The 18,790-nt window shown below is 46.2% G+C and overlaps 1 protein-coding gene across 4 annotated transcripts in view; it reads right to left on the bottom strand.

Moving 5' to 3' along the window:
• dock5 (dedicator of cytokinesis 5) overlaps positions 1-13,603 on the bottom strand; it is a 28,172-nt gene extending 14,569 nt beyond the window's left edge. For all 4 annotated transcript variants that reach the window (XM_076731093.1, XM_076731094.1, XM_076731095.1 and 1 more), the window contains exons 1-18: positions 13,463-13,603; positions 8,030-8,113; positions 7,776-7,816; positions 7,637-7,692; positions 7,270-7,366; positions 7,004-7,152; positions 6,748-6,883; positions 6,484-6,641; positions 5,780-5,861; positions 5,149-5,278; positions 4,449-4,521; positions 2,294-2,436; positions 2,006-2,131; positions 1,768-1,892; positions 976-1,074; positions 663-735; positions 468-571; positions 60-240 (exon numbers count right to left, since the gene is read on the bottom strand). In XM_076731093.1, coding sequence (XP_076587208.1) covers positions 60-240; positions 468-571; positions 663-735; positions 976-1,074; positions 1,768-1,892; positions 2,006-2,131; positions 2,294-2,436; positions 4,449-4,521; positions 5,149-5,278; positions 5,780-5,861; positions 6,484-6,641; positions 6,748-6,883; positions 7,004-7,152; positions 7,270-7,366; positions 7,637-7,692; positions 7,776-7,816; positions 8,030-8,113; positions 13,463-13,505 — 1,900 coding nt within the window. In that variant the 5' untranslated portion in view covers positions 13,506-13,603. The remainder of the gene's footprint in view (positions 1-59; positions 241-467; positions 572-662; positions 736-975; positions 1,075-1,767; positions 1,893-2,005; positions 2,132-2,293; positions 2,437-4,448; positions 4,522-5,148; positions 5,279-5,779; positions 5,862-6,483; positions 6,642-6,747; positions 6,884-7,003; positions 7,153-7,269; positions 7,367-7,636; positions 7,693-7,775; positions 7,817-8,029; positions 8,114-13,462) is intronic.
• Between the last annotated feature and the right edge of the window lie 5,187 nt (positions 13,604-18,790).

The following is an 18,790-nucleotide window of genomic DNA, read 5'->3' as shown; positions in this document are numbered from 1 at the left end:
ACAGGACATCTTTTAATGATCACAGAGAGCGGAGGACAGGGAGAAACAGGTGGTGCTACCGTTCTGAGTGAGCTTAGTGGAGCAGGTGAGCGTGGCGATCTGGAAGCTGTCTTTAGTCACTGGAATCACCCCCGAATGGTGGAACTGCTTCCCAGTCTGCTTCTCCTTCTCCTCCACCTCCGCCCAGGTCGCAGGCAAGGTGAGGTAAACCTTTGCATCCTCTGCCTTTTTCACATCAACCTAAGAAACTCATAAAATAGGGAATAAATCATGAAGCGTATCGATCGATGGAGATCTAATTTCATATTTATTGATTGAGGAGAGACTCTTGCATAATCCATCTACCCACTGTCAGCTCTTCAGGACACCAATTTTTGTGTAATAAGATAAAAACAATCTCTATTTTTTAGATAAGTGCAGTGAATTGAGTTTCATTTAAAATAAAAACCACAATCTTGCAGCACTACCTTATAGACGATAAGTTCATGTCTGCCATCTTTGAGCGTGGTTCCATCTCCTCTCATGAGCCGGACGAAGGCCATACCAAAGGGCTTCTCCGATTTGTCCCTGGCTGAAGGAGACACAGCACCGCACACTGTATTCAACATGGTGGCAGGACTGCAGGTGGGTGTTTGTCATACAAATAAGGTACAATCACTCACAGTCTTGAGAGGATCTGTGCCGAAACATCACCCTCAGGTGACAGCGGCAGACGTCTTCAATGGGAATTGTCACCTTGCGGGGAGGAGAGAAAAGTCAGGGGAATTAAGGAGAGTGTGAATACAGGATTATACATATGGAGCAAATGCTATCTGCTGGGAGATTTGCATGAGTAGCACATTCTGTGCGTCTTCCCTGGAAGATTACTTCGTTGTACTGAGTTACAGAAAATCCATTTGAAAAACTAATTAGAGAACATGAGATATGGAGTTGGAGGCACATAGCTGCACACGAGGTTCCTTGACATGAGCTTACCTTGACTGTTTCATTCCAACACGGCTGCTTCACCTGGTAGTAAATGACAGACTTGTACTCGGTGATGCCGTCATAACCGGCACCAGGAAATATCGCTTTCTGCAGAAATTAAAGGAAGGAGAGTGGTTAACATGATCGGAAGGATATGAATCTGCTTTGACGCCACAGCAAAGCAAGAAGATGCTAGCATAGTCACTCACAAAAGTATCATCATTTAATAAGAATAAACTAAATACTAACATTAGCATGCTAACAAGCTTACAGTGACGTAACATGTAGTTATGTAGTGTTTACCATTTTGCATCTTAGTGTAGTTGTGTTTGCACTACACGTGTGTTACAGTGCTCAGGTACAACATACACGGTTCTACGTTATATTTAGTGCTAACTAGCTGATTTAGGACTAATTTGCATGGTGTACTTGAGGACTAAACAATGTGCTAACATACAATATACACAGAAGTACTTTGTGTTCAGTGTTAATTAGCACTAAGGACAGCGCTAACGTACAACACATACAGTTCTGTGTTGTGTTTAGTGATAATTAGCGCTAATTAGCATGGTGGACTGTCGCACTAAACACAGTGCTAACATACATGATGTTGTATGGAAAAACCAAAGTCAGGGGGATTCATCATCTGGGGACAACGAACGTTGGTACAAAATTTCATGGGACCAAAGTGGTCGACTACCTGACATCTCTCTCCACAGAGCCATGCAGCTAACATGGCATTAGTACAGAAATACAACATTTAGAGCAGAAGAACAAAAAGAAAGCAGTTGTTTATTTTACCTCCATGGGATTGCCTTCATCATCATGCACACTCAGTATGACCTCTACATTCTTCGGGGTCTTCTTTTTACCACGGTCAAACTCTCCCTGCAGCAAGGTTACGTAAATATCATTCCTCACGTTTCCTGGAGAAAGGACAACAGATGATCAGGTGGATGTGCTAAAAAAAATTGCAATTAAAATGAACATGACCATGTCGTATGTAGAGCAATGCTCAGCAACAAAGGCTGAAATTCACCTGGGAGGATGATTTCTGGAAAGCCCATTTTCCTGACGATGGCCGTGCTGCGGTCCACAAAGTGGGGGTAGTCCTTCCTGACTTGAGCAAGATCCCCTGGGAGCAGCTTCAGGGTCACAAACAGCCCTGCCAGCAAACATGTAAAGAAATTCAATGAGGCAGACAGTGAAAGGACACACCCTGTAGACTCCTCACACATCATTTATTTTCCTCAAAACAAAAAGGTCAATTTAGAGTGACCCTAGGACATCACAGGGGAACACACTGTCTGCGAGCACTTCATTTTACCCTGGCCTTTGTGATTGACCTCCCGTGTGGCAATGACTTTGTTGAAGACAGCAGTGAGCGGCTCATTCTCTCCTATGACTCGAGACGGGATGAGCGGAGACATGATGAGCTGCCTCTGACGGATGTAGGTTTCCATAGCTATCCTGGGACACAAGCATGGGGATGAGAGTAAGACAAATCGTCATCTCTGACAGGTGACAAACAAATGGACAGAGCAGCTGTAAAGACGCTGTGGTGTTGAACAGAATTCAAATGAACTGTAGAAGTATTGATCAAGTTAGTCTGTGGCCAGTTTCCTCGAACTAACTGAGGAACTCTCACACATTGACTCATTGTGTAAGTCTTCACATGCAAAATATTTAGAATAATATAATTTACAGCCATGCTAACGGCTCTGTGAGGCTGTACTCTGAGCTAAATGCTAACATCAATATGCTATCATGCCACCGCTACAAAGGAATAATGTTACCAATTTCCCCACGTTCTTAGTTTAACATGTTAGCATGCTAACAATTATTCTAATTAGCACGAACACAAAGCAAATGTTAATATGCTAACATGCTAACATTGCTAACAAAGTACAGGCTAACAAGAATGTCACTGGTTTGTCATCATGAACATGTTAGCATGCTAACATTTGCTAAACAGCACGAACACAAAGCAAATGTTAGCATGCTAGCATGCTAACATTTGCTTACAAAGTACAGGCTAACAAGAATGCCACTAGTTTGTCATCATTAACATGTTAGCATGTTAACATTTGCTAAACAGCACGAACACAAAGCAAATGTTAGTATGTTAGCGTGCTAACATTTGCTAACAAAGAACAGGTACAGTACTTCCTGGTTTGCAGTAACCTGCTGTATTGATAAATATTTACTGTGCAGTGTTAAACCAGCTTTCAGTCTTGTTGATTTCGCATTACTGTGAAGAGGGTTTATGTGAACAGAGCTGCAGGCAATGTGTTGAAACTGGCATTTGATCTGAGCTTTGATGACTAACAGTCAGTTGGCTGCAGTGGATGTTGAGCATTTGTAAGTTTAAGTGAGAAATAAACCACAGAAATGAAATGTCAGGGGACCTAATTGACACAGTTCCTGAGACAGTCGTCTTGGTTAAGCAGTGATAATAGGACATGTCACCGTGGGGCTGTGATGAATCCACTGATATTTACTTCTGACTCATGAGTTAAACGCTTTGACGGCCTTTCGCAGGACAAATTAAGTGTCATCCTGCAGACTGATGTGCTAATTGCACTTAATGTTTAGGGAGCTGCAAAAGGTGCTTCAGCAGCTGAGAAGAAGTGCCCGATAAAAAATCTGTTTTCTGTTGTTATTTCAAGCTTAGACATATATACTTTTTCCACTGTTCATTGGAAAATTCATTTAGCGTGACTTTTTGTCATTAATTTGTAATTATCCAGTACATAATTACCAGTGGCAAATAAGTTACTCAGTGTTAATGAAATATAAATTCATTTGTCAAGGCTGGAAAACTTGTTCGGTGCTACAGTTTGTCTTCTGTAAGAAACACTTAGAGAATACTGAAGGGCAGAAAACTGCACGTCCAGGAAACTTTTAGTCACTTTCACTGAGAGAACAGCACATGTGAGCAAACAGAAACTGTGCTTCAGTCTGGATTAACCCTCCAGATACAAAACGCTTCTTATTTCAGGGTAGAAAAATGTGACAAAACCTCACATTTAATATCTAAAACAATCATTTAATGAGCCTTGACGAACACTCCATCCTACAAAAACCTGTTTTTTGTGTGCAACTCCTCAAGGAGACTGTGGCACAGTGAGACGACACAGAGGCTAAACCTCAGAAAAATGTGGTTTAGATGTCAAGAATCAGTCAAGATATTTTTGGGGCTCCTCCATCTAGGATCCCTGTGAATGTATTACCGTCCTCATCCCCCCCGTCGTGCAGGTACTATGACAGCGTGGCCTTGAAGCCTGTCTTTGAGGAGCGCTAGCACTCAGGATTGAAAAAAGTCTTTATATTTGTCCTTGAAATACAACACGGGAAAAACAGACAAAAAAAAAGCAAATAAAGCTGAAGTCCTATTCCGATTCTGTTCCATTATTTGTGCTCAATTGCATTACAAACCGAGGCTGAGCCCGTGAGCAGTGTGAGACATCAAAAACACTCACTGCTGAAAGGGGATGAAATGCTGCTTGTCCTCATCGTCCGTCTTGCCATGAGCGACATCTGTAACGTCCATCACTGCAGAGACACAGGGAACACGGCGGTCAGGCGGCAGACTGTGGCGGAGGATAAGCTCATTTACAGCCTGTTCAGTTATCGTGAAAAACAACAGATTGAATAGTTCTCAAAGTTCATTTGGTCTAACTCTTAAACAGACGCTGAGCCAGGTGTCGGATCTCGCTCACCTGTTGCTGGCGCTGCAGACAGACGGCACAGTAAAACAGACTGGAGGTTCTTGATCTCCAGCTTGAATTGTTCATTCCACCCTGCCCTTTTTCCAAAGCCTTTTCTTTTTTCTTCTTGGCTAAGAAAAATGTGACTTCTGAGCTAAACGTTCTCTCTGACTCTGGTTTCAGTCCATTTGCTGGAACAGCCGAGGAAACCATTTCTCATCAAATCCACTAATCATCTGGCCAAAAACAAACAGACGGGTGCTAAACCAATTTCCTCCGACTCCTTTGCCAAGGCAGAGTGGAGGCATTTTCTAGGTCATGAAGCAGGTGTTCCCATTTCATTCAGCACATGGATCCTTCATTTTTACACCTCGACAGAACTATTCATGCAACTGCAGCAGCAGACAGGAAGGGCAGTTTCTGTGAGGCGACTTCTGCATCGCTTCAACAAATAATAGGAAAAGAGGCTCACCGGCTACGCCAAACGGCCTCCGCAGGCCTCCGGTGTGTTTCTTGCCCTCTTTGAGCTCCATGCTGCCCACTCTGATGATCTGGCACACCAGGAAGAGTCGCTGTCTCATCAAGTCGCTGCTGCTCAGGTCCTGGATGCAAACACAAACATGAGGTGCATTGCATACAAAAGCTGGAGGGCTGTGCATCACCAGCCTGTCATTATGTGCATTCATGTGGCCGGAGCTGCAGAGCAGATGGCAAACATGCAGCAAACCCTCAAACGCATCACCTCTCCAGCATCTCTATGCCTTTATTGTCCTGCATGTTTTGACTTGTGTGCTTTGAGGAAGTAAATGTGACTGATGAACGTGGTTTTATCACAACCGCTAATTCCTGGTGGCACGCATGCTGATCACTTGTTTGCAGGGAACTGCTGACTGCGTCATTAACATAAACAGCAGCATTATAACGGAGGCAAATATATTCAAATTTCCAAAGATGTGCCGTGAATGTGAGCCATTCAGTGAAACCTCAGTAAATTAGAGCGTTCCAGCAGCAAATTGTCTTCTTTGTCACAGATTTCAGGCGGCGTTTGGATTGTTTAAATCCGAAGCTGAGGGAACACAGTCACCGGGTTTGGATTCAGTTACCGTGAATAGAGCTGGCAGGTTGTTGAGTTTTTCAATTTCTTTAGGCATCCCCATACTGTCCCAGCGCACCAGGAAGTTCTCACTGCATGAATTTAAATAAGAATCACAGTTAGATATCACATTGTCTCAGGCATCAGGAGGAATAGAAAAATGCAAAAGTAACTAATATAAAAAGTCAAAACCACAGTATTTTATCAGATAAAATCCAAAGTGTCAAGAAAATTCTAGACATTTTGTTTTCGCTGCAATTTTTCATGAGTTTCATTAAGGTTGAAGACGCTGATTAGACAGCAGATTACAGCACAGGCCCGCCATGATGAATGTGCACATTTATCTGGAAAAAAGACATTTAAGAGGCGCTGAACTGTGAACTTCACAGACATGCATTTCTTTGATGGGGGGGGGCAGTATTGGGTTTATCTGGTTATTTGCCTCATGCAGTGCGACACATCTCCTCTCCAAGAGCCTATCGGTCACCGTAGGGAACACTTTGACTCACCAAACACAGCGTAATCATTTTCTGCTTGCTGGGTTTAAAAATTTAATCCTGTGACTCTTCAAAGAGTTTGACAGTTTTTGGACCAACAGACTGATGCAACAAAACCTACAATAACGGCGGCTTCAACGACTCGCTGGTCGCAACTAGAACCATCTGACAATGTTTAATGAACTCAGAATGACTCAGAGGGAAGAGAGGAGCAGACCTGATGAATTCAGACTGGTCGGGGTCATACAGAGACATGAGCAGCTCTGCGTCTTCTCCAATGTTGCACACGAAGTTCTTCAGGTTCATGAGCAGACTGTAGGTGTGCACCGTGCTGAACAGGGTCTGACGCCTCATTTCCAGGTTTTGTAGCCGCGTCTGCAGAGAAAGCCCCGGGCGGGCGGCGCACGGACACGGGTGTTATTTCAAAGGGAAAGCTGCTTCGGGAAAAGTGACTGATATTATGAGCAAATCCGTATCATGCCTTCTCCTCTTGTATCCTGTCATCGACACTGCGGGAAGCCGTCTCGTGTGCCCGGAACAGACTGACCGTACTGGTCCAGTCAGGATCCAGCGTGTTTCCTGCCTCATCTCGCACCACCAGGTCCAGCCCCAGAATCCTGAGCAGCATCAGTCCAGTTTACAGGGACAATCTCAGAGCCATGACTCAAGCAAATAAAACTTTACAGCGGTGTCACGAGGCAGCTCATAGCAGAGTAATAAGGAAGAAGGATTCATACCGGTTTCCATAATCTATCTTTGCTGTGACTTTCTTTTTGAGCTCCACAAGGTCATCCTTCGGCAGCGTTCCAGACACTATCTGAGATCGATATTCGATGAGGCTGTAGGCCATCTGCTGAACGCTCCTGAACAGGGTTGTTTTGTTCGCCTGTCAGATGAACACAAAGACGCTCATCACAACACATTCTGCACCGGTCTGAAAGTGGTGTGAAACAGAGAGCTGCGTCCACCAGAAGCTGATCAGAAAGAGGGAATCTGCACATACCACGAAGAGCTTGTGCCATATCTGCGCCCATTCCCTCAGAGTCGCCCCGAGCTCCTGCACCAGGGGCAGATCTGCTGGAATAACTATTTCCTGCTGGCTAGCAGCCACAAAGACAGAAAAATAAGATATTGGAAAAGTGGCACATCACTCATACATCATGTCATATAATTTCATCATGTCAGACACAAGAGCATTTCTATACATGACAAATAGTGGGACGGTTTAGCTGCACGGCCAAGAAAAGCATTACTGGATGCTCACTTATGATAATTACAAGTGCACTGCTGTGTTATTGGCAAATGACGAGGCGGGGCGGCAAACCAAAAGCAAAGTGGATTATCATCACGATACTGATATGTGAGCTCACCCTATTCCCTCAACTGTCGCCTCCTTTAAGTGGATGTAGGACGCCGGGAAAATGCCCTGAGGAAACAACGAGGCAATCAGCATCCAGGCGTACATCACAGCTTGGTTACAGAATAATAGAGAGCTAACGACGCCCTTACCTTCTGTGATTTCTTGCGTAGCGTGTAGCCTCTGTACCAGCCTGAGGAAAGATAAATTAACAGAGAAACATGTTAAAGAGTGAGTGATGACCGTCCTCCCCGTCTGCAGGACAACGAGGTGGACTCGTTCATGTCATTATGCACAGCACACTGAGGGCGGGTTAGCCAGGCTGCACTCATGTTGCTGCGGCAGCCTGCTTCGGAGCAGGAAACGGGGATGTGTCAGGGCCCGTCATGTGTTCACACTAACTCACCTTCCAATTTCTCAAGTATGTGCACCGTGTCCCCCACCTGCAGACACAGCTCCGGCTCGCCGCTGGGATCATAATTGTAGATTGCTGAAGGACAAAATGGGAAAAACACACACAACATTAGATAAAAGCTGCTCAGAAAAGATTCCAGCCGACAGTTTGACTGACGAGTTTTGTTCCTCCTCAAGGTCCAGTGGATTAAGAAAAACTCCAAATCCCTTTCCAATCACTCAGTGCACAGAGGAGCAGGTCTGTTTTTAGAAAAGTTCTGGATCAGAGGTTTAGAGCCTCCTCCGAGGGAAAGGAAACCAATTCACCCTCCTTGTCGCAAAACTTGGACTCGCACGCACAGAGGATCTTGATCTTTGATTAATTCCTCATCTTACTGCTCCCTCTAACTGTGCGTTTGTGCAGCAGAGCTGTGTGACTCTAACCTTTAAAGCATTTTGACGATTCTTAATTGAAAAGGATACCCTGAGGCTGCGTTTAACATTCCAGTGAATGGGACTGTGCAGCAGCAGGTAGCCTCAGTGTCAAAAGTGAGAGCAGAGCTAAAAGGCGACGGCGGCGCATCCTCCATGTTTCTGATATCATCACAGCGCCGTGGCCTCTGGTCAATAATTACACATGCAGGTTGTGTGTGTGCCAGCTGGCTCACCTGTGAGCCCCGCCCTCGCCCACACTCACTTTATTAACTTTAACACACGCCCAGACAGGCGTTGCAAAAGAGAAACCTTGACAAACAATACTGAAGCAAAGGTCTTTGTCATGACTTGAGGGAGCTGCGGCAGCGCGCCGCCACTCGTCCTCCGCGCAAGATGGAGGAACTATGAGCGGAACTGTGCCCTGACTTGCATGGTGATAATGCTTGTTGCTGGAGGCTAGATTTCACAGCACGCTTCAACTGGCTCAGCTTATCACACCTCAGTCTGAATACCAAAACTTGACATGACTGAATGTGGCTACCCTTCTCCCTCCATGACTTCCTCCTCTCTCACAGATTTCTGCAGCTCTCCATAAAACACATTTGCTTGGACAAAAACATCTCCACAGGGAATCAGGTTCGGTTTCAAACTTTGTGTGTGTGTGTGTGTGTGTGTGTGAGTGTGTGTGTGTGTGTGTGTGTGTGTGTGTGGCCTCTGAAAGCATTATGTTAGCCCGTGCTGGCTATGCCGTGAAGAGATCACCTGCTCAGGTTCATGTGAACGACGCCTCGCTGTGAGATCACTCGTCTGGGCTTCAAAAAGGAAACAAGGAGTGAAACCTGGATGAGTTCAGAAACACGTTCTCACTTTCTGATCTCCTGAAAGGTTCAGTGTGGAGGATTTATGATGTATTGGTGGAATATAATGTTAATAATTATGCTTTCATTAGCGTTTAGTCACCTGCTTCTATGGTAGCCCAGAACAGACAAACCAAACTCTGGCTCCAGAGAAGGCCTTTGGTGTTTTTACACTGAAGTGAAGACCACCATAGTTCCTCCTGAAGAGGGAGGACGAGGTGAGGAGTATTCAGCTTGTTGCAATCTGCAACCTCACCACTAGATGCCACTAAATCCTGCCGTCTGGCCCTTTAAATCTAAACGTGAATATGGGACCAAACAAAGCACAAAGTTCGGAGCAGAAAGTTGAGGCCTTTGGAGCTGACCCAGTGACGCACTGTGTGTTTCATTTGAAAGGAAGACACACTGTGAGCTCTCTCCAAAAAGAGGTTTTGTTTTCACCAGGAAATTATTTGTACGGCCAGAACAATATTGAATGAAACATGCACTGAAGAAATGACATCTGCCTCTGGTCACGCCGGGAGCGACAATGGCCCATTCACCGACGTGACACAGTGTCCGCGCCTGGCAACAGCGTGGCTACGAGCCAGCGGCAGGCGCCCAGCGGAGCGCGCTGTGATGCCACACTGTCTAAACTAAAGGCAACGAGTCTGAGCCTCCACAGCGCAGATCATCTGCACAACCCCGAGACGCGTCGTCTTCAACTTGGAATTCTGGGCCCGTAAAGCCTCTGCCTGTGTAGGTTCTAGTTAATGTGCATACTAATTCTAAATCAAAGTCATCCTGATTCACACTAAATGATTTATCATCGAGGTAGATTAGAAAACAATTAAAGAACACCACGGATGAGCAGTCTGAGCAGCTGCTGGCAGCTCGTCAAACCCAAGGCAACTCAATGAGAAAGCACCGTTCTCATCACCACACAGAGAAACGCCGACAACTATCCAAAGTTATGACCACGATAAAACTCACAAACAAATAAAATGAGAGGAAAACACAGAATAATGTGAGATACAAGAGCCCAGAAAGCAGGCCTGCGGGGAAGAGGTCCACTGAATCCACTCTGACGCTCAGCTGGAAACCCTTCAATCTAACGCATGAAGAAATGAAATAATAAAGGCAGCAAAGGAGGCACGAAGACGCCGATTTACCTCAATAACAACCATCATTTTCACTGGTACGCAAAACATTTCGCACACAGAAAAGTCATCAGGATGAAAAAGGGTAGTGTTCTAGTTTAAAGTCAATGAGGTTTGACGTCAGCGGCGGTTTGTGAAGGTCTTCAGTAAGCTACCGCTCAGTGACACATCGCATATCTCCTCTAAAACTAGTGTTCGAGCAAACTAATTTCAAGTGGTGCCGCAGCAGGGAGAGGTACAGTATCTCTACTAAAATCCATTAGGTAAAAGCAAGTCTATTAAAGGCTGTTTTTGAGCCAATTCTCCTCAGGCATAAAGTCTCGGCAGAAAAGCCTTTTGCCTCCTGTCTGCTGTCTAGACAGCCAGAAACGATCTGTGGCTCTTAAAACTGTGCTCCAGCTAATAAGTCCTTATAGGTTATCCATAAATCAGAAAGTTAATTCTCAAGTTCAAAGCTAACAGTGCAAAAGGGGATAAAATTAGACCTGTGTGGGCTCATCTTTGAATTCCGGTTAAAAACGCCGCTGCAATGATTAACAGAAAGAAAATTACAACCGTCTTATCTGAAGCAGCAAAAAGCACCAAAGTCTCTCTGCAGGTTCCTGAAGAACTCCTCTGAAATGATGTCTGAGTTTTAAATGACTGAGCGACCATCTGATCAGTCCATCAAAACTGAGAACAAGGACAACACTTATCTGCCTGCCAGCAATCAGGTTTGACATTGCACAATGAACAAACAGGATGTATTGATCGTCATCTATGGAGGCCGCAAATCTCAACACCTTTCGATTTGTTTTGCAAATAAGCCGCCCACGCCGAGGATGTGACACCTGCAGAGCAAACAGCACGAAGCTCAGGCTTATTTGTTATTTATTGCATAAGATTACTAAGCAGAAGTTGTGGCCGCTCACTTAGAGCTCGTTCACGCGAGCGCGGGCAGTGCGAGCATTAAAATCATTATGAATGCTTTAATACACTAATTCACAAGAACACACTGCACGTAATGTCCAGAGGTTTGCTGTGATGGATCATAACACACATGTCAGAGGTGCCCTCCACTCTTTAAAGAACAGCAGAACCAGACCAATCATCTTCTGTATTCCACACATTCCTCTTCCTTGTTGAAACCTGCTGCCTACATTACCCAGAATGCAACTCAACCACCACCACTCTGGTGTGTTATTCTAGTAGCGGCTAGTGTTGCCTGACGCAGAGCTCAAGCTTCAATGGCAAGACGACGAGCTCTGGTCGCCTCACTTCTTCTTCTGACGTCGACTCAGGTGACGTCACCTGAGGCAATTTGTCAGCTTTTGCATAAAGCCCACAAAGGACTTAAAGCAGCTTTCACACATGCAGCAGCACTCCCCGCGACCTGCAAACCAGTCCCCTTCAACTCCCTGGATCTACTCATGGAGACCATCAGCTGGCCTCAAACGTTCAGTGTTGTTCATGTGAGGTGTCAGTAAAGAGGCTCAGACGAAAAGCTTCATTAATCACTCATTAAGGACGCCTCCCCTGAAAACTCAGACACGTCATTACGGATGCAAACAAAGTCAAAAACACAAATGAAACGGGGGGGCACACCTTCTTCACCCGAGCCTCGAGTGCAGGACTTGAAAATTAGGAACCCATTCTATTATGATGGTGCCACAATTCTACCATAAAGCTTGTGTTATCTTAAGCCTCGTGTTATCCACGTTTCCCTGTTAGCGAGCATGATATTACTGATATCATCAGAAAACCCAGGATCTCTTCTTTCATCCCAGGATGTAGGTGTCTGGGTTTGGGCACAGCCTGGTTGACTAATCGGATTAAAAATGTAAGACCTTGTACGGGGTCCGATGGCATTTTAAGGATTAAGTACAGTGGAAGTGACTCCTGGCCTGTTTCTGAGGGGAATGGCAGGAAAATGGCACAGTCGACACAATCACGCCATACAGGGATCTAAAAGGATTAACACCAAAAATTCCTCAACATCAGCTGCTCAAACAAGGTCATATAGAAGTAAGACGGGAGCGTTGGTGCCGCAGGGGCCTCCATTCCCACCTGAATTTTTAAAAATGCTAAAAATGTTTTCATAACAGCAACAGAACACACAGCGCTTTCTTTCCAGCTGAGACGAACAGACGAGGTGTTTTCAGACCTGGGCTCTGATTCACACTCACTGCAGACAGACTGCAAAACATCTGCCGCACACCAGGAAACACGGCCTGTGGACGTGTGCGGAGCGTTCAGCGGTGAGTCAGTCAGGTAAGCGGTGAACAGCCGACCTGTGCCGACAATAAAGTCATTACTGCAGACCTGAAAGGAGCTCGTCATAGAGCCTCCTTTGCCTTCAGGGTGTGGAGGGCGACCTGATAGCAGGAACATGCAGATTTTGCAAGAGCACAAACACACACATAGGAGCACATGTGAGGGCCACACCTTACTGCAGCAAAAAAAATAAAAAAAAAATGGCCAAACAAACTTATGAGGAACACAAGAAGTGTGTGACAGCCTGAGAGAAGAGGCACAGCCAGCCTCCACGCAGATCCAGCCCTCCTATCTGACATGCATACAGTACAGTCAAAGCACAGGCTCCCATGAGGGGCCCAACAGGAGTCCTTTAGGGGGGCTTCAAGGGACCTTCCAGCAAAATGAGGATTCAATGAAGCTCAGTCTGACTTCAACAAGTCAGCTCAGTGAGATGAAGCTCAGGAATGACTGGTATGCCCATTGAACTCTTGGCTCCCTTCCATTTTTCCTCACCACCTATTTAGGACGACAACACAGTTCCCACTACGACCAAACGTCCAGACTCCCTGAGACCACAAGGAGGGCCAGCGTCCACTTCCCCGGCCTGAACCGCGGTCTGAGGGACCAGCTGGGCTGCTCTGTTTCCGCCCGACATGTACCAACAGCTACAAAGTCCCAGTAACTCCCAACTCCAGAGGCGTCTTTCCTGCAACTTTACTTTCTGGGAGTTCGCTCGAGATCTCCACGAGCAAAACGCACGAAGCTTCCGCGCGCACTTACCCACTCCGTACTTCTCTTTCTTAGTCGGGATCCAGCGGGTCATTGCGGGGAAGTTGTAGAGCCGGCTCAATAAATAAATACCTATGTACAGTGGCTGAACGAGGACGGGCGGTGGACTCCTGCTCGTCCCGAAGTCTACAGTTCCGCCATCATGACTTGTGGACGGGGAGGGGGGGGAGGGGGGGAGGGGGGGGAGGAGGGCGCACACGGCTGGGAGCGGAGAGGAGGAGAGGCGTGAACCACCAGCCTCCAAACTACCCCCACAACAAGCCGAGCCGGCGCACACTCCCTCCATCAGGGCTGCGGCTCCGGCAGAGCTCCCCCAGACGCCAGCAGGCGATCAGTGCGCGCGGGACTCACCCAGAAACCAGCAGGTTCAGGAGCAGGGTCTGATGGCCTCTGTCTGATAATGTGGAGGAGAAAAATTAATTGGCAGCAGAGTTATAAATCACTCATGTGTCATAAATAATTGATCAGCAGGTTATTGTTTTTAATTTAACATGAGGCTGGAGTCCACGCGGCTGATTAAAGGAGGCCTGAGCCTGAATGGACTGAACCTGATACAGCAGCCAGTTAACCCTCATATGAGCACATATTTGAATTAAATGTGCATTTGATTTCATACAAGCAGCATCAATGTGCTGTCCATCAACGGGCCAACTGGCTGGAAACGTCACCCCAGCACGGCCAGTTCATCCCAGCCTCCTTCTCTGCCCTCTGAAGTCTTTCACAGCTGCTGGCTGAGATCTGGTAGCCCACTTAGCCTTTTGTTTGCCCATCATGTGTGTTTTTTTTCTGCTGCCACCGGTCAGCCAAATGGTGCTGTCAATAATGTTCAGCCATCCAGCGCTTTTGTTGCTCCCTTTGACGATGAGATGTCCATTTTTCGTCTATTGTGGTGTGGCTGCTTTAAAACACAGCTTGTGGTGAACACAGCCTGAGCGAAGCCTATTATTGCATCTTGTTTGTTTGAAAAGGACAAACTATTTAATGTTTGGCAACTGCTTAATAGCACCATGGAAGGCTTTTTACAGGCTTAAACTATAATCAAGAAAACAAAAATTATACTTAATAACATTTTGAATAGCTGCCTCTTTCACCACATAACGCCAAAGCAAAGCGGCACAGAAACACATGAATCCTGTTCCTGTTTTTCAGCATTTTCTTTGTGCTGCATGTTCAACAAATGTCTCACAGCTGAAGGGCTGAAACACACTGACTGAGCTCAAACCAGGAACAGCCATACGTAGGATCCAAGGTTATGACTTGAGCTGTTATACATGATTATTGTGACCTATTTCCGGCTGAGCTGTAGGTGCTGAGTATTTGAATTTATTGTAGGGGCTTTAAATCCCCTCATGCCCTTTTCACCCCCAGTTCTCCTTATTCCTTTTGCAAATTCTCTCACTGTTCTCGTCAAACCTGAAGAATTGCTGTTGGGTTTAGTTAAAAACAATCGAATCTGTAAAAAGGAATACAATATTGCCATCAACTGACTGCTCTGTGCTATTGCATACAGCCCAGTCCCTGATAAAACCTCGGACTGTGCTATACTTGGTGGTATTTTAGATATCTGCTGCTGTGAACCTTCAACTTAACTTTTTCCCCCCACAGAGTCTTTAAAGCAAAATCATTAAATTCAGATGCTGGGGTGCAGCTCTGTGTGTGTGTGTGTGTGTGTGTGTGTGTGTGTGTGTGTGTGTGTGTGTGTGTGTGTGTGTGTGCGCAGGTCTTGCATTAGTGTGTGTGACTGCTTGATGAGCAGAGATGAACTCTGGGTTCATCTGGAGGTGAATGCTCCGTGAGCAATCGGAGCAGACAGGCAGAGTCCTGGCAGGTGATCCCCGCTCAGCTCGTCTCCTCAGACTGTTCCGTCTCAGACATCCGTCCATGAGACTCTCTGACTATCTGCAGCATCTTATTAACAGGGATTAGAAAGCATGTGCACATGTGTGGGATAGATGGAGGCCGGTGCACATGTGGATGCAGAGCCAGAGCAGCTGAACATGAAGACGGATTGCTCTCACTCTCTGCATGAAAGTGCTGCGGTGTGAGTGGGCTGCAGTTATTTAGAGATGAAGCTACTGTTGTTGTCTTGAAACAAGGGTATCCTGTCTGTTTACTTTGCCTCAGGGCTTCTCAGTGTGTTGCCAAACAGGAACACTTTGAATGAACATTTAGCATGACAGACAGTTGAAAGACTAATACATAACGTATGCTCCTATCCGCCATCCTCCGTCCTTCACTCTGGAGCATTTCATCAGTGTTTGAGTGCATGCATGCCTGAGTGCACGTGTTTTATTGTGATGGGATGCACAAAGATGAAGCACGTTGAACATCCGTGTATGTATGAATTGTACCTTGTAAATGAAGCTTGACCTGACTTGACTCCTCTGTTATCCAGTGGCTGACATTACTGAACTCGGTGACCTGTGATTCCTGTGACGTGAGGAACTATAACGCCTCAGAGACTTCTGCGTGGTGGGGCTCTAAACACCAGTTGTAGCCCCCACTGAGGTGTTCAGGTCTTGAGACGAAAGCAGACAAAAGGCCTAATGGATTTATGGGGCCGCTGCCAGGACCGCGTGACGCCAGAGGCAAACTGGGCCTCGGCATCCACCTGGCTGTCTGGCAGCAGAATCAGGTAATAGCCTGGTCCTGCAATGCTGTAGCTGCTATAGGTCACTGCACTCTCTGCGCACAAGGGCTCAACATCCTGGGGCAGAATTGAATTTGCGGCTGACTTTTGGTGCAGATATATCAAAACTTTCCTACTTTTACAGAGTGTCGTAGCAGATATGTTCTTTTTGCTGCGCGACGTCGGACCCTGCGCACACGTCCCTGTGGTCGCTGTGTAATGGTGAAAGCTCACAGTCACAGATAACACTGGCTGCTGTGAGGTGCAGGCTGGCCGGGGAAACGGTGTTCTTCTGCACGGAGACGTTTCACCTGCAGCCCGGTCTGAAGAAACACAGACGTGACAGCAGGAAATATATGGTGTTAATGCACATGATCACAGAATCAGTCTTCTTCGGGTGAGTTAGGGTTAGCACATTTATATCCAGTCTAACATCTCATTTCCAGGTTGTGATGCATGAGGAAGGATGTGCCCTGAGGCTCTCCCATTTGTCTCCATCTGACTCAGTGGAGCATCCTTTGTGCCCCTGTAGTGGGTACATAAGGCCATGTGAAAACCGTAGCTGTGTGTACACCAGGAGTCTATTTTTAGAGAGCCACATCTTTAAATGAAATAGGCCTTGTCTGCTGTCTTCCAGGCCAGTGCAATGGCTCATTCGGCGGGGCCTTTTAATTAGGTGATTCTCCCAGATCAGCAGAGGGAGCCACAACTCTTATCTAAGGCTTCCTTTTATTTGTGGAGACAAAGCGCGACCGTGTGACAACACAAAGGCTCCAGCGTGACCGCCCTCGCTGTCTGGACCGGCCTGAGCTGTCTGAGAGGCCTACGCATACCCACCTCCAATTTAAAAAACATAATCTGGACGACAACTGCTTCTGTCAAGGTGAAAATATCATCTTTCCAAAGGCGGGGAAAACATTAACACTGGTTTTTGATTTTATTCTCTCACTATTCATTGAAAGATTGAATGTAAATGGATGTTCCTCTCGTGGGTGAAGTCCAGCATTTCACCTCAGCATCAGCTTGGTTGTAAACTGTCAAGGTTATCATGGAGGCCTGAGTGGAAAAGCAGATAACAACCAGAGCTGCTGCTCTGAAGATTAGATTTCTGACACTGAGTCCAAAACAGTATATCATTGTGTTTTGTGTCCTCCTGAAATGTAATATGCATTTGTTGTAATAGAAAGCTGATATTCTTTTCCTTGTGTAGACGATGTTTCATGATCCAGCCTTTAGACCGTGTGCTGTTGTACTCTAGCAAGAGATGAATGCCAGTTTTTTCCATTTGCCTCCACCTGTTAAACACACTTGGAACAAAACTGTCATATTTAGGTGTGATTATTTAATCCTGACAGGTATAATGAGATTACTAAAATGTGTCATGCAGAAACTTTTCTACTGTAAACAGTCATGTTTATTTTGGGGTAACTGTACAACACTGGTACCTTTTCACAGGAAACCAGCAGCTGCTGATGTCTCCTGCTGCACCTTCAGCTCTTTGTTCTCCATCAAACGATGGGGGTCTCAGAGGGCCTCGGTGGTGGGCCCCCTTCCCTCTGACGCAGGGTATGCCCACATGAGGGAGAGCTCTAAGATTTATGTCCTGGTCCAAATGTGACAGATGAAATGGGGGAGGAAACTCAATATCTGAGAGATGAAATGTGATAAAAATAATACAGCTTTGCCTTGATACGCTACATTTACAGGGGATCAGTGTCCCACCATGACCTGAGACGCACCACCACCACACACACACACCGTACACACACACACACACACACACACACGGCCTTGCAAGCCCAGAGCTGCATGAAACATGAGTGATACATGTGAGCACCTGAGGGAGTTTTTATGGATCCTGCTGTTGGTTTATCACTGCTTCAGCATTCTGTCTGCAGCGCGCTCTGTGTATTAAAACCCAGCCAGTCGTATATCATTAGTGTGCTTTTAATCAATAAGGAAACATTAACAGTATTGCTATCTCTTTGAGTGCTGAAAGGTGTGTGTAAGCGAAGCCAAATTCATCGCAAAGTAGAATTTCTAATGATTAAACTGAGTGCTCCTTTGGACTGGCTGTGCTCTTACTGTAGCAGCAGAAGGAGGAGGATGGTGGAGCTGAGCTCAGGGTGGGGTAAACTGAGGACAAGGATGGAGCAGAGTGGAGACGGAGACTGCAAACAGACTGGGGCTTTGCTCTCACACATGCAACATGGGCACAAACATGCACCACATGTACCAAAGGTGCAGCTGTGTGCACATGTTACCACTATACTGTAGGATGATGCTACATTTCAAAGTGTGCTTCAGATGCATCACACAGAAGCTCCCAGAGCACACCGACTCCTGTGTGTTTGTGTAACTGTACGAGCAGACGGAGTGTGTGTGAGCGTGATATAAGAATTGCATCCCTGCAGACGCCCAAAGGAAGCTCCTGGTCTTTCAGTCTCTTCGCCGGGTAAGAAAACACTCTGTCCTCTGTCAACATTTAGTGCAGTGAGATATTTCTCCTCTCTCTCTCCCTGATTCCTCCTTAATCTCTCCCTCCCCGGTGAAATAATGAAATTGCTCTCCCTCACTCTGGCTGTCCTGCGTGAGTTGACACTTGGCCAGATTCTTTGGTGCAGCAGACTCGCTGAGTCATAAAGGTTTCAGTGCGCCCTGATTTATGGACAGTGATGTGGATGAGGGTG

This window comes from Chaetodon auriga, chromosome 5 (genome assembly GCF_051107435.1).
Source record: "Chaetodon auriga isolate fChaAug3 chromosome 5, fChaAug3.hap1, whole genome shotgun sequence".
NCBI classification, from domain to species: Eukaryota; Metazoa; Chordata; class Actinopteri; order Chaetodontiformes; family Chaetodontidae; genus Chaetodon; species Chaetodon auriga.
This window is presented reverse-complemented; position numbering and strand designations above follow the sequence as displayed.